At 47.3% G+C, this 15,987-nt stretch overlaps 1 protein-coding gene across 5 annotated transcripts in view; it reads left to right on the top strand.

Moving 5' to 3' along the window:
* LOC119975414 (transcription factor Dp-2-like) overlaps positions 1 to 15,987 on the top strand; it is a 225,226-nt gene that overhangs the window by 59,580 nt on the left and 149,659 nt on the right. For 4 of the 5 annotated variants that reach the window (XM_038815034.1, XM_038815032.1, XM_038815030.1 and 1 more), the window contains exon 3: positions 15,156 to 15,222. The exons of the other annotated variant lie outside the window; for it this stretch is intronic. In XM_038815034.1, coding sequence (XP_038670962.1) covers positions 15,156 to 15,222 — 67 coding nt within the window. The remainder of the gene's footprint in view (positions 1 to 15,155; positions 15,223 to 15,987) is intronic. 5 annotated transcript variants of the gene reach the window in all.

Raw genomic sequence — 15,987 nt, 5'->3', positions numbered from 1 at the left:
AGGATTACTATTCAAACTTGACACCTGCCAGCAGACTGGATACCTTTTATAGCCTCACCCGCCCTGAAACTGAGTCACCTGATGGCAGGAACAGACATGTCCTGCCAACCCCTGTCGTGTAATTGACAGTAGGGCACTTGCCTGATTGGCGTACTTATGATTTGCAATGCATTTGTGTGCGTGAGCAAATGTGGAGCTCACTTCCAGTCCCGCCATTGGGAGACACGCTATTCTGAAAAAATTCCGCTTGTAGTTCCTTAATATGGAAAGTTCTTTAAATTCATTTTTCAACTTTGATTCATGAACTCAGGATATTCCAAAGCACTTTGCAGTCAATGCAGTACTTTTGAATTGTAGGCAGTATCGTAATGCAATGTTGAGGAATGTGGCAGATTATTTATCCACGGCGAGGCCCCACTAACAGTTGTGAGTTAATGGACAAATGATCTGTTTCAATTATGCTGCTTTAATGATTAACTTTTGGCTCAGACGCAGAGAGAACTTGTCCTGCTCTTTGGATATTCTTAATATTCCATTGGCTGGAGTGGGGGTGTGGGAAACCGATCAAGGGAGCCGACATCGTGAATGGGCAGGCCACTGAAAGCCAAACAACCACACCCCCCCGCTTCCGACCACGGTGTTGAGCCTCCCACATGATCAATAACCCAGGAGAAATCCTGCCCCCAGAAGGGTGCTGCCCTCCCCCCTGCCCCGCCATCATGCCTGCTCTGGCAGGCTCCATTAAATGCTTTTTAAAAAATCTTTTTATTGGCATTTCTCATATTTATAAACAGTTATTTTTCTTGCCCGCACTAATTTACTTTATTTTACAGAGTGGTTTGTTTTGTCTCATTTAACTAACTCCGAAGGGCCCGTACTGCGCTGTAGTGTTCTATGTTCTATGTACATTTTGTTGCCCTCTGGATCGGAAACCTGTGGGTGAGGTTGGCCGGGCCCCTCTGGCACCGCTCACATTTGTCCTCCACCTCCGGGAAGAACCTGCTCATTCGGGTTCTGGTCAGGTGCGCTCTGTGCACCACTTTGAGCTGCATTAGGCTTAGCCTTGCGCAGGAGGAGGTGGAGTTTGCCCTGCTCAGTGCTTCGCTCCAGAGTCCTCATCCCACCTCTGTCCCCAGTTCGTCCTCCCATTTCTGTCTGGTCCCGTCCAGTGGTGTTCGGGCTCTGTCCAGTAGCTGTCCGTATATGTTCCCACATAGCCCCCCCTTCTCGCTGCTTGTGCCTATCAGGTCCTCTAGTAGTGTGTTTTCTGGGGCCCCGGGGTAACCTACTGTCTGTTTGCGGAGGAAGTGTTTTATTTGGAGGTGTCTCAATTCCTGTCCTTTTGCTAGTTTCCACTTCCTCGTCAGTTCGTCCAGTGTCGCCAGTCTGCACCCTAGGTAGAAGTCCCCGACCGTCAATGTGCCCCCATTCTGCCTCCATCTTTAAAAGGTGGTATCTAGCATGGCTGGGGGGAAATCGGTGATGGCTGCAGATGGGGGCCATGGGGAACATATTTTGGTTATCCCAAAGTGCTGTCTCAACTGGGTCCACATTCTCAGCATGGCCGCTACCACTGGGCTCGTTGTGCACCTTGTTGAGGAGGATGGGAGTGCTGCTGTAGCCATGGCCCGGAGGGTCGTTCCTTTACAGGATTCCTCCTCCATTTGTACCCAATCAGTGTCAGGTTTTTGTACCCATCCCCTCACTTTCTGCCGTTGGCTACATTAAATTCTGCCCCATGCATCAGTACCCTACTGATGAAGAGAGGATGTACCACCATCTTCAGTTGCTTCGTCAATGACCTCCCTTCCACCATAAGGTCAGAAGCGGGGATGGTCGCAGATGACTGCACAATGTTCAGCTTCATTTACCACTCCTTAGAAAACGAAGCAGTACATGTCAAAATGCAGCAAGACCAGTTTTGGGCTGACAAGTGACAAGTAATATTTGCGCTACACAGGTGCCAGGCAATGATTATCGCCTACAAGAGAGGATCTCACCATTGACCCATGACATTAAATGGCATTACCATTGCCTAAAAAAAAGCCTGTCCACCATCTACAAGGCACAAGTCAAGAGTGTAATGGAATACTCTCCACTTGCCTGGCTGAGTGCAGCTCCAAAAACACTCCAGAAGCTCAATACCATCCAGGACAAAACAGCCACTTGATTAATTTTCATTAACGTTCCACAAACATTCAAACCCTCCACCACCGAAGAACAGTGGTAGCCGTGTAAACCATTTACAACATGCACTGTAGGAACTCGCCAAGCATCTTCTAAACCCATGACCACTACCATCTAGAAGGACAAGAGCAGCAGATACCTGGGAACCCCACCGCCTGGGGGTTCTCCTCCAATCACTAACTACCCCGACTTGGGAATATATTGCTGTTCCTTTACTGTCAAGGGTCAAAACCATGGAACTCCCCCCCTAAAAGCACTGTGGGTGTACCTATACCTCCAAGACTGCAGAGGTTCAAGAAGGCAACTCACCACCACCTTCTGAAGAGCAACTAGGGATGGGCAATAATTGTTGGCCTAACCAGCGACGCTCACATCCCGTAAATTAATTTTTTTAAAAAACCATGGTTCCTGTGTCTGATTACATTTTGCAAAGCATGTGTATTGAAATATTATACGGTTTTAGGATTGGGTTCAACTATGATTTCCTCATCAATGGAGTGGACTAATGGTGCTTTATGTTTAGGCTCACACATAAAGAATGGCCTGAGCAAGGAGCACACCTATGGAAGTGCAGCAGGTATCATTGCCTTTGAAGAAAAGAATGGACAAAATTGGGAAAAGCTAAATAAGTGAAGGGATCATTATCCTTCACTTATTTAGCTTTCCCAATTTTCTCCAATAATCTTTAATAAATCTTTTATAATGAGCTACCATGCCTTTATTTTTAGGTTTAATGTAGCCATTTATTTTAATCCATCCATAAATTTATTGCATGCACCTCAGTAGATGACTTGAAGCTCATCTAATTTACACAGCGTTGCATATTTTAGGGATTATAGCTGCTTAATTCCTTGAACCTTTTCTATTCATTCATGGGATGTGGGCGTCGCTGGATAGTCCAGCATCTGTTGCACATCCCTAATTGTCCTGAGAAGGTGATGGCGAACTGCCTTCTTGAATGGCTGCTAGATGCTAGCTGTTAAAATAATCGTGCAAACTGAAGCAATTGTCCTGCATGCATTTTGCACAAGCTGGCTTGTGCCAGTGAAGCGGTTAAATGTTTTTGGTGTAAGCATCACTTCAGTGGAAATAGTGCTGAAGGTTAACCACAGCTTAAGTTGCTCCAACACTTGTGATTCAGTTGACTATAAGGAACCAAGGCGTAAGGCTTGATGGCATCTTTCTGCAAAGAGCCATGGCTAAGTTATCACCCTGCTGAAAATTAAGACCTATTACTGAGGCATTTTTCTTCCCGTATTCATCTACTCCTAAATAATGTTCTCCCTTGCAGCTTTCTATCTGTTCAGTTGAATCCAAGCAGCAACTCCCGCTGAAAGGGTAGAATTCTGTCAACATTGCTCGCTAGCGACTTAAGCCCGAACTGCCAGACCGTTTTATTTTTGTGTTGGAATTTTTAAAAGCACACTCTTTGCCTCCAGATAAAAGATTGACCTCTGCACAGTCCTGCTGACAGGCTAATTAACTATGGGGGGATCTGTTGCTATAAACTTGCATCTTTCTTCATGATATGATGGGCTTGAGGAGCTATGAACTTTACACCCCAAACACCCGTGTGTTTTTGACACTGAGCTGCTTCCAGCTGCGTCCAGACCCATTTTCAGTTACTCGCACCTGTCTGCCAGTACATATTCTGCTTCCTTTCAATTTAAAAAAAATAATATTTTGGCATTATTTAGAAATTTTCAGTTTCTGCCGTCAAAGGTTCGGTAACTATATATCTTTTTGCAGAGTATGTATAGTGTGGTAATTTCTGAGGTTTCAAGGGTAGGCCTATTAATGGTTGCACACAATGGGGTTAAATAACTTTCTGGTAATTTGCACGAGACTAATTTCTTTCACTGGTTGCTGTAATGGAAAGATCTATTCTTGCAAAAGAAAATACGCCTTGCTGATCTTCCAAAGTTGGAAATAGGATTAACTCACAACATTGATCAAGTTTGGAGGTTTGTAGTTAGGTCAAACCTTTTGTTTGCAGAATAAAATGTATGTTATTTATATTATATGATGACATCATGGATGTGGATGCAAAGCTTGTAAGTTGACGCTAAATAAATTTGGAAAAATGATTTGATATGCTGTGTTTTAAACTCTTGGACTGTGAAATGCAATTTCCTTTTTTTTTAAACCCCTGTACAAACTCCACCACCGACGAACAGTGGCAGTGTGTGTACCATCTACAAGATGCACTGCAGTAACTCACCGGTTCCTTAGACAGCATCTTCCAAACCCATGACCACTACCATCTAGAAGGACAGGAGCAGCAGATACCTGGGAATCCTCAACACCTGGAGGTGTCCATCCAAGTCACTCACCACCCTGACTTGGAAATTTATCGCTGTCGCTGGGTCAAAATTCTGGAACTCCCTCCCTAACAGCACTGTGGGTGTACCTACACATCTGGAACTGCAGCGGTTCAAGGAGGCAACTTGCCACCACCTTCTGAAAGGCTACTAGGGATGGTCAATGAATGTTGGCCTAATCAGCGACGCCCACATCCCGTAAATTAATTTTTAAAAAGAACGCCGCTCCCCACTCCCACAGGAAAGAAAACCTCAAGCATGTCTAATACTGCAGCACAAGCTAGGAAAACTGCATACCCCCTTGGGGGGGGTTTCCCGGTGGTGGAGGCGGCTTGCCGTTGTCCGCCGATGGGATTTTCCGGCCCCACTGATGTCTACACCGCTTTGCGTGACTCGACCTTCCCGCTGCCAGGAGGCTCGCTGGGGTGGCTTGCATTCGGTGGAACTGGGAGATTCAGCCGACGTGAAGAGCTGGAAAATCCCACCTACTGTATTCAGAGCTGACCATTTGGGCAACGTGACTCTCCCAGCATATTGTATCACATGCGGGTGGGGCATTGTTTTGATGCTGCATCCGCTAAACCTGGAGCCCTTCCAAATCTCTCTGGCCATTTTCTCAGTTCCATTTCCATCCACAGTTGTGCTTGCTGACCTACATTGACTTCTGACCCAGTAAATCCTTGATTTTAAAACTTTCATTCCTGTTTCCAAATTCTTTGACGGCCTGGCCCTCCCTATTTCTGACACCTCCTCCAGCCCTACAATCCTCTGATATCTCAGCAGGCACCTAATTCTGACCTATTGCACCCCTGATTTTTATTGCCTCACCATTATTGACTGAGTCTTCGGCTGCCGAGCTCCGAAATCCTCCCCCCTTGCACACACAAAAAAAAAGTCACCCCCTCTACCTCTCTCCTCTTTTCTAGTCCGGCCAAAGAAGAAGGAAAAATGGGGAATGAGGTGGGACAAGTGGATTAAGTGTCAGTTTAAGTTAGCTATGGAAAAGGGCATGGAGCAATCCAGACTGAAAATTATTAATTGGCGGAGGGCCATTTCAGTGGGGTGAGAATGGATCTGGCTGAGGTCAATTGGAATGAAAGATTGGTAGGCAAAACGGTAATGGACCATGGACTGCCTTTAAGGTGGAGATGCATTTAAATGGAGATGCATTCCCACAAGTGAGTATGGGACAACAACCAAGCCAGAGCTCCTTGGATGATAGAAGTGTTAGAGAGTAAGATGAAGCAGTAAAAGGGTAAATATGAAATTGAGAATGAGGCTAAATATCGAAAGGTCAGAGGGAAAGTGAAAAATAAGAGATTGGATTGGGTTGGATTTATGTATTGTCACATGTACCGAGGTACAGTGAAAACTATTTTTCTGCGAGCAGCTCAATAGATCATTACGTACCTGAAAAGAAAAGGAAATAAAAGAAAATACATAATAGGGCAACACAAGGTACACAATGTAACTCTATAAACTCTGGCACCGGGTGAAGCACACAGGGGTGTAGTGTTAATCAGGTCAGTCCTTAAGAGGGTCGTTTAGGAGTCTGGTCACAGCGGGGAACAAGCTGTTTTTGAGTCTGTTCGTGCGTGTTCTCAGACTTTTGTATCTCCTGCCCGATGGAAGAAGTTGGAAGAGGGAGTCAGCCGGGTGGGAGGGGTATTTGATTATGCTGCCCGCTTTCCCCAGGCAGCGGGAGCTGTAGATGGAGTCACTGGATCGGAGGCAGGTTTGTGTGATGGACTGGGCTGTGTTCACTACTCTCTGAAGTTTCTTGCGTCTTGGGCCGAGCAGTTGCCATACCAGCCAGATAGGATGGTTTCTATGGTGCATCTGTAAAAGTTGGTAAGAGTCAGTGTGGACATGTTGAATTTCCTTAGTTTCCTGAGGAAGTATAGGCGCTATTGTGCTTTCCTGGAGGTAGTGTCGATGTGGGTAGACCAGGACAGATTTTTGGAGATCTGTACCCCTGGAAATTTGAAACTGCTAATCATCCCGTACCAGCCTCCCCGGACAGGCGCCGGAATGTGGCAACTAGGGACTTTTCACAGTAACTTCATTGAAGCCTACTCGTGACAATAAACGATTTTCATTTCATTTCATTTCTAGGGCAGCATGGTAGCATGGTGGTTAGCATAAATGCTTCACAGCTCCAGGGTCCCAGGTTCGATTCCCGGCTGGGTCACTGTCTGTGCGGAGTCTGCACGTCCTCCCCGTGTGTGCGTGGGTTTCCTCCGGGTGCTCCGGTTTCCTCCCACAGTCCAAAGATGTGCGGGTTAGGTGAATTGGCCATGCTAAATTGCCCGTAGTGTCCTAATAGTAAGGTTAAGGGGGGGAGTTGTTGGGTTACGGGTATAGGGTGGATGCGTGGGTTTGGGTAGGGTGATCATTGCTCGGCACAACATCGAGGGCCGAAGGGCCTGTTCTGTGCTGTACTGTTCTATGTTCTATCTCCACCTCGGCCCCGTTGATGCTGACAGGGATGTGTACAGTACTTTGTTTCCTGTAGTCAATGACCAGCTCTGTAGTTTTGCTGGCATTGAGGGATAGATTGTTGTCGCTGCACCACTCTACTAGGTTCTCTATCTTCCTCCTGTATTCTGACTCGTCGTTATTCGAGATCCGGCCCACTATGGTCGTATCGTCAGCAAACTTGTAGATGGAGTTGGAACCAAGTTTTGCCACGCAGTCGTGTGTGTACAGGGAGTAGAGTAGGGGGCTAAGTATGCAGCCTTGTGGGACGCCGGTATTGAGTACTATTGTGGAGGAGATGTTGTTGTTTATTCTTACTGATTGTGGTCTGTGGGTCAGAAAATCGAGGACCCAGTTGCAGAGTGAGGAGCCAAGTCCTAGGTTTTGGAGCTTTGATATGAGCTTGGCTGGGATTATGGTATTGAAGGCTGAGCTGTTGTCAATAAATAGGCGTCTGATGTAGGAGTCGTTGTTGTTGCGATGCTCTAGGGATGAGAGTAGGGCCAGGGAGATGGCGTCTGCTGTGGACCAGTTGCGGCATTATGCGAATTGCAGTGGATCAAGGCATTCTGGGAGTATGGAGATGATGCGCTTCATGACCAACCTCTCGAAGCACTTCATTACGACTGAAGTCAGGGCCACCGGACAGTAGTCATTGAGGCACAATGCCTAGTTCTTCTTTGGCACCAGTATGATGGTAGTCTTCTTGAAACTGGTGGGGACCTCGGAGCGGAGGTTAAAGATGTCCGCGAACCCATCTGCCAGATGGTCCGCACAGGCTCTGATTGCACGATCAGGGATTCCGTCCGGACCCGTTGCCTTCCGAGGGTTCACTTTCAGGAAGGCCAATCTGACTTCGGAAGCTGTGACGGTTGGTATGGGCTGCTGGGTCACTCGACAGCGGACTCTTGGTTTCCTGCTCGAACCGAGCACAGAATGCATTGAGTTAATCAGGGAGGGGTGCTCTGTTGCTGGCGATACTGCTCGGCTTCACCCATTATGTTGTTTCGACCTTGCCACAACCGCCGAGAGTCTGTAACGCTAGTCTGTGACACGAGCTTGGTCTGATATTCTCTTTTGGCATCTTGGATGGCTTTGCGGAGGTTGTACCTGGATTACTTGTATAGTTCAGGATCACCTGACTTGAACGCCTCAGACCTGTCCTTCAGTAGGGAGTCAATCTCGCGATTAAGCCATGGTTTCCGGTTGGGGAGCGTACGTACTGCTTTCTTTGGCAGTCGTCCACACATTTGCTGATGAAGTCTGTGACGGTGGTGGCATACACATTTAAGTTGGTCGCGGAATTCTTAAATATGGACCAGTCCACTGTCTCTAAGCAGTCACGTAGGAGCTCTTCTGTTTCCTTACACCAGCACTGCACGACCTTCTCAGCTGATTCTCCCGCTTGAATTTCAGCTTGTATGCCTGAACTGCAGCAAAGAGCGAGCATGAGAAGAGACTGGTAGCTAACATAAAAGGGGATCCAAAAGAGTTCTACAGGCATTTAAATAGTAATAGGAGGAGTAGGGTTGATTAGGAACTAATAAGATCTACGTATGGTGGAAGTGGACATGGCTGGAATACTAAATTAGTACTTTACATCTGTCTTTACCAAGGTTGAAGATGCTGCCCAAGTCATAATGAAACAGAGGGTAGTTGAGGCACTGGATGGTCTAAAAAAAGACACACAGGAGTTGTCAGAAAGACTGGCTGTGCATAAAGTTGATAAGGTACTAGGACTACACCAGTAGCATGGAGAGAATTGGAAATGTTATACCCTTGCTCAAAAAAGATTAAAAACATAAATCCAGCAACTACAGGCCAGTCAGTTTAACCTCGGTAATGGAAAAGGTTGTAGAAATGATAACCTGGTGAACTGTTGTTTTTCAGACTGCATGGGAGAGTCGCTGGGGGATGGCGTGAATCCCGCCGGCCGCCGAATTCGCCGGCACCGGAGATTCGCTGGGGGCGGGGATCACGGCGCGCCGGTTGGCGGGCCCCCCCAGCGATTCTCCGGCTCGCAATGGCCCAAAGTCCCGCTGGTTCTATGCAGGTCCCATCGGCGTAAATTGGACTAGGTCCCTTACCGGCGGGACCTGGCGGCGCGGGTGGGCTCTGGGGTCCTGGGGGCGGGGCGCGGGCCGATCTGGCCCCGGGGGGTGCCCCCACGGTGGCCTGGCCCACGGTTGGCCACCGATCCGCGGGCGGGCCTGTGCCATGGGGACACTCTTTTCCTATGCGCCGGCCATGTCAGCCTCCGCCATGGCCAACACGTATGTGAACCCCCCCTGCGCATGTGCGGAGATGACGTCAGCAGTCGCTGACGCTCCCGCGCATGAACGGACCTGCACCGGCCGGCCCCGTGTCGCGTCTTTTCGTCCGACGTCACTTCGTCCAACGACACTTCGTCCACGTCTTTTGGTCCAGCGTCTTTTTGTCTGCCCGTCTTTTGGTCCAACGTCACTTCGTCCAATTATCCAATTACAAATTAACTCCGTATAAAACCATTTAATTGATAAAATGCAAGTACAATACAGCAAGTGAATTTAATTGCTAAAATGCAAGTAATTGATAAAATGCAAGTAAAATGCAAGTTGAAAAATGCAGTTAAAAAGTTAAAAAATCTAAAAATGCAGTTATAAAATCTAAAAGTTTACTAATTACTTAAAATTCCCGAAATTACTTAAAATTGATGTAAATTGTAAATTCCCGAAATTCCCTAAAAGTTAGATTTCCAGAACTGTACCCGAGAGAGAATAATGGGGAGAGGACAAGATGATTTGATATTCTACAATTCCGACAGGCACAGATATAAGTGGGAGTCTAATTGGATTTAGACAATGAGTGCAGTTCTGAAAGAAGCAGGTTTAAACTCGATTTTCGTCGAGTGATTAAAACCTCTGGTTGACAGTGGGTTCTGACATTACAGGTCTGAAATGATCAAATATTCCATCAGATACAATGGCTCTCATCACGCTGGAGCATACATGGGTGAATATCCTGCAGCTTATCTTAATAATGTCTGGAGATCAAGCAGCACAAATGCAGAACTCAACTTCAAGAGGCGAAATAGGTGGAGAGGATCCTTGAGCAGTAACATTGAAAAACTAAATTAAACTATTTGTAATTGGATAATTGGACGAAGTGACGTTGGACCAAAAGACGGGCGGACAAAAAGACGTTGGACCAAAAGACGTGGACGAAGTGTCGTTGGACGAAATGACGTTGGACGAAAAGACATAGCACCGGCCGGCCCTGGCTGGCGCGTCGCCAAAGGCCTTCCACGCTAGCCGGCGGGGCGCCAACCACTCTGGGGCGGGCCTAGCCCCTAAAGGGGCAGAGGATTCCGCACCTTTGGGTTGGCCCAACACCGGAGTGGGTTCTCGCCACTCCGTCCCGCCGGGACCTTCCGCCCCGCCGGGTATGGGAGAATCCCGCCCGAGGTTTTTCAGACTGGAGGTCGGTTTATAGTGGAGTTCCCCCAGGGGTTGGTAGTTGGGTCTCCTGCTCATTTTGATCTATACTAATGACATTGATATGAGTACAATTTTCAAATGTTTGATCACTCAAAATTTCAAAACATTATATACCGTGAGGAGGACAGTGATGGGCTTTAAGTCAGGCTGGTTGAATGAGCAGTCATGTGCCGGATTAAATTTAATGTAGAGAAGTGTGAACTAATCCATTTTGGTAGGGTGAACAAGGCCTAATAATTTAAAATAAGGAGTTTAATTCTGAGGGGGACGTAGGAGCAGAGGGACTGGGATATATGTGCACAACCCATTTGAAGGTGCGAGGGCAGCTTGAGAAAGTGGTTAATAAAGCGTACAGGATTTTGGACTTTATAAATAGAGGTATATCAAGTCTTTTGATACCAAAGAGTGTGGTGACACTCAAACTTACCTTCTTTAGTTCGAAGGTTGGGAACTCAAATTCCTGACAAACCTCAGACCTCCTGCACATGCGCTGGTTGCATATGTGAAGTTTAGGTATTTTACCTTCAGGCCGAGTACCGACCCTTGTGCGTCTGTGTGAAAAGAAGAAAGAAGCACAGTGCGAAAGGCCGGGGCAGATGACCTGGTTGTGTGTTGAGTTATTGTCGCAGGGAGTGAGACGCTGGGTGGGGCCAGGGAGAGGGCCGAAAAGGAAGTATCAGGCGAGGGAAACATACGGAGGTCAGAAATAGGTTGTGTTAAGTCAAGAGAAAGGAACAGAGAAATATCTTCCACATTGAAGAGCTGCAGGGAGCAGACCTCAAGTGAAGTGGGTTCGAGGTAAGCCCTGCAGATCCGACAAGGCAGCTGAAGGTTGGTCATTCTGTGCTGTGGGCCATTGGTGCAAAGGTACCCCCGTGGGAGAAGTGATGTTCTGCTTGGCACAGCCAAAGGCCTGGAATTGTGTCTGGAAAATGAAGCCCCAGTGTACTCAGAGATTCCAGGGAAAGGAATCTTGGAAGGTGAGACTGAAACCCTGCAAGGTGGGTCATTGCTGAAGCCGTCAGAGTGAGAGTGACATTTGGAGAGAATCCCAAGGCAAGATCTTCAAATGTGGAGATTAGAAACCCTCATGAGAAAGACTAAGTTTTCGGTCGATTTGGCTCACCAAATGTCCGAGTGGGTTGTTGAGAAATACATGGAATCTGTTTTGGTTACATTTGCCATTTATTGTGCAGTGTAATGTGGCTGACCACAGTTTGCCTCTTAATTCACATAAATCCCATTATTAACTTGGATGTTAGAGTATGAAGTGGAAATTGTAAATTGTTTTACCTTTCTCAACAAAAGTTGACTTTTGTTTGTTCAAAACTTGTGGAATCTTACTCCTTTATTTCACTTGGTGTCTTGAATCTCAAACTTTTATCTATTTTAAACAAAACATTATTGGTCCCTAACTAGATCCTGTTCCTCTATCACTCCTGTGCTCACTGGCCTACACTGGCTTCACAGTAAGCACTGGCTCGATTTAAAAATTCGAATCATTATTTTTAAATCCCTCCGTTGGTCTTGACCCTCCCTATCCTTATAATCTCCTCCAGCCTAACACCACTCCAAAATATCTGCGCTCCTTTAACTTTCACCTCTTGTGCATCTCCAATCTGGTGCTCCATCATTAGTGGCCATGCCTTTAGTTGCCCTAGGTCCCAAGCTCTGGAATTCCCTCTCTACACCTCTCCATCTCTCTGCCTCACTTTCCTTTTTCAGACACTCCTTAAAACCTACCTCTGCAATCAAGTTTTTGGTCACCTGACATAATATCAGCATGTGTGACTCGCATCACACTTTGTTTCATAACACTCATGTCACGTGCTTTGCGATGTTTCATTACATTTAAAGGCGCTATGTACAAAAAATTGTTGTTGTCTATAAAACATTGGTTTGGCCTGAACGGGGGAGCTATGTGCACTTTTGGGCATCTCACTTTTGGAAGGGTGTGAAGGTTATTAGAGAAAGTGCAGAAAAGATTTCCAAGTATGGTTCCTGGGTTGAGGGACTCCAGTGACGGGGAAAGGCCGGAGAAGCTGGAACTGTTCTCCTCGGAGGAGGGAAGGTTGAGAGGTGATTTGACAGAGTTGAGGGTTCATGAGGGGGCGGGGGGGTGTGTGTCTAGATAGAGTAGGTTCCCAGCGACAGAAGGGCTGGAGAACCCAAGGGCACTGATTTGAGGCGATTGGCAAAATTAACCAAAACGATGACACGAGAAAAAGTGTTTTTTATTACCAAGCAAGAGGTTGGGAGCCGGGATGAACTGCCTGAGGAGTACGCTGGACGCAGATTCAATCATGGCTTTCAAATGGGAATTGGATGATTATTTGAACAGTAAACGTTTGCAGTGTTCCAGGGAAAAGGCAGGTGAGTGGGAACAGCTGAGCTGCCCTGGCAGTCAGGTGGCATGGTCGTGATGAGCAGAGTGACTTCCTTCTGTGCTGTAACCTCTTTATGATTGTGAGGATGCCCCTTAAAACCTCTCTCTGATAGTCACCTGCCCTAACATCTCCGTATGTGGCTCAGTGTCAGTTTAGTTGAATTGCATCCTTGCGAAGTACGTCGTGATATTTTGCTTTGGTAAAAGTGCTGTGTCAATGTATGTAAAAACAAATTACTGCGGATGCTGGAATCTGAAACAAAAACAGAAAATACTAGACGATCTCGGCGGGTCTGACAGCATCTGTGGAGAGAGAGGGGAACTGAATATGAGGGGCATAGACAGAGTGGATAGTCAGAGGCTTTTTCCCAGTGTAGAGGGGTCAATTACTAGGGGGCATAGTTTAGAGGAGATGAACGAGGCAAGTTTAAAAAAAAATAATTTAAATTCAAATTTTCACATTTTCACAAAAAAGAAAACAGTAACAGAAAATTCTAAGAACAAAAAGAACAACCCCCCCCCCCCGTATATACAAAAGAGAAACAATAAATAAACGGCCGTCGTTGGCAAAGAATTCAACCCAAAACAAAAACAGAGAGGACCCCCCCCCATTGCTGCTGCTGCTGACCTTTTGATTTTACCGTTCTGCCGGGAGATCTAGGAATGGTTGCCATCTCCTGAAAAACCCCTGCACTGACCCCCTTAGGGCAAATTTCACCCTCTCCAATTTAATAAACTCCGCCATATCGTTGACCCAGGCCTCCACGCTTGGGGGCCTCGCATCCTTCCACTGAAGAAGAATACTCCGCCCGGCTACTAGGGACGCAAAGGCCAGAACACCGACCTCTTTCGCCTCCTGCACTCCCGGCTCCACTGCAACCCCAAATATTGCGAGTCCCCAGCCTGGATTGATCCTGGATCCTACCACCCTCGATACCGTCCTTGCTACACCCTTCCAAAATTCCCCCAGCGCTGGGCATGCCCAGAACATGTGGACATGGTTTGCTGGGCCCCCAGAGCACCTAATACACCTGTCCTCGGTCCCAAAAAAACCGGCTCATCCTTGTCCCGGTCATATGAGCCCTATGCAGCACCTTAAACTGTATGAGGCTAAGCCTCGCACAAGAAGAGGAGGAGTTCACCCTTTCCAGGGCATCCCCCCACGTCCCCTCCTCAATCTCCTCACCCAGCTCCTCCTCCCATTTACCTTTCAGCTCCTCCACCGAGGCCTTGTCTACCTCCTGCATCACCTGGTACGCTTCCGAGATCCTCCCCTCTCCAACCCATACCCCAGAGAGCACCCTGTCCTGAACCCCACGTGGAGGCAGCAGAGGGAACCCCGCCACCTGCCGTCTGACAAACGCCCTAACTTGCATGTACCTAAAGGTGTTCCCCGGGGGAGCCCAAACTTCCCTTCCAGCTCACCCAGACTCGCGAACTTCCCGTCTATGAACAGGCCCCCCAGCCTCCTGACACCTGCCCTGTGCCAACTCTGGAACCCGCCATTCATTCTCCCCGGAAGAAACCGGTGGTTCCCCCGTATTGGGGGCCCCATCGAGGCCCCCACCTCCCCCCTGTGCCGCCTCCATTGCCCCCAAATCTTGAGGGTAGCTGCCACCACTGGGGAGGCAAGTTTTTTTACACAGAGGGTAGTGGGTGCCTGGAACACAGTGCCGGAGGAGGTGTGGAAGCAGGGACGATAGTGGCGTTTAAGGGGTATCTTGACAAATATGTGAATAGGATGGGAATAGAGGAATACGGACCCAGGGAGTGTAGAAGATTTTAGTTTAGGTGGGCAGCATGGTCGGCAGGGGCTTGGAGGGCCGAAGGGCCTGTTCCTGCGCTGTACTTTTCTTTGTTCTTTGTTTTGTTCTTTGATATTTTGAGTCTGGATGACTCTCAAAGCCAGAGGAAACTGGAAATAGGGTCAGATTTATATTGTTGTGGGGGGAGAGGGCGATGCACATGGAGTGATGGGGCTGGATAGAGAGCCAGCCACAGGTGAAGATTGACAAAGATGTCGTGGGCAGAAAGACAAAGGGAATGTGATCAAGGCTAAGAAGGGTGCTGATGGTGTGGCACATTAAGAGATCAGAATATGTTAATGACATAAACGTTAGCTCCCTTCTCTCCACAATTGCCGTCAGAGCTGCTGAGATGGTCCAGCATTTTCTGTTTCTGTATCAATGTATTTTGTTTTGGAAACCACCTCGAAAACATATGTTAACCTGTTAGAATATCAAGCATTCTTAAATAGCCTCGCCATTCCTAATGGTATGCTGTTCCACCCTCCACCATTCCCTTTAGGTTGCAATAATTAGCACAAATGGAGATTTGAAAGGATACACAGACCAGAACCTTTTTCCGGTGAAGGGTGAGTAGAAGCTGACTGCAGAAAAGCACAATTTATGCAAATTAAAATTGAAATAATCAGCAAATCACGTCAGTTACCAACTGGAATTCTAATCTGAAGTATACATCTGTCACATTTATAAGTAATGAGGGGGGTGTTTTTTTTCCATCTGGAACTAACTCTGGGTTCAGTTCTAGGAATATCTCCTTCGGTGGAGATGAGGTTATATTTGGACTGAATTTATTAACTTACTCATTAAGGACTCTGGTGATGTCTGCACTCTGCACCCACACGTCAGTCTGTGCAGCCCTCTTGATGTACAATCAATGATCACGCGACGAATGGTGAACTATTGCGGCTTTATTGTGCTAGATGTAAAGCCTCCGGCAACTGGACCCAAGAATGGGGGCAGTGCAGGAGAGCGTACACTTTTATACAGAGCTTGCTGGGTGGAGCCAGCAGGCCGCGATTTACCATAATAATTGGAGTACACTGGCAGTGTACTATAATACATGTAATATATGTTCAGTGGTTTACTTCACCTACTTTGTCAAACTATTCCAAATATGATGTGGAGATGCCGGCATTGGACTGGGGTGGGCACAATGAGAAGTATTACAACACCAGGTTAAAGTCTAAGAGGTTTGTTTTGAATCACTAGCTTTCGGAGCACAGCTCCTTCCTCAGTTGAATCACAGGGGAATGTTGTCTGCGGCAGGAACGCCGTGGTGGACAATTGGCAGGAGACGACTGAACTGTGGAATCGGCATCCAAGGCCTCAGACGT

Source organism: Scyliorhinus canicula, chromosome 13, assembly GCF_902713615.1.
Source record: "Scyliorhinus canicula chromosome 13, sScyCan1.1, whole genome shotgun sequence".
In the NCBI taxonomy this organism is placed as follows: Eukaryota; Metazoa; Chordata; class Chondrichthyes; order Carcharhiniformes; family Scyliorhinidae; genus Scyliorhinus; species Scyliorhinus canicula.
Note: the sequence above shows the minus strand (reverse complement) of the source record. Positions and strands in the feature narration are given on the sequence as shown.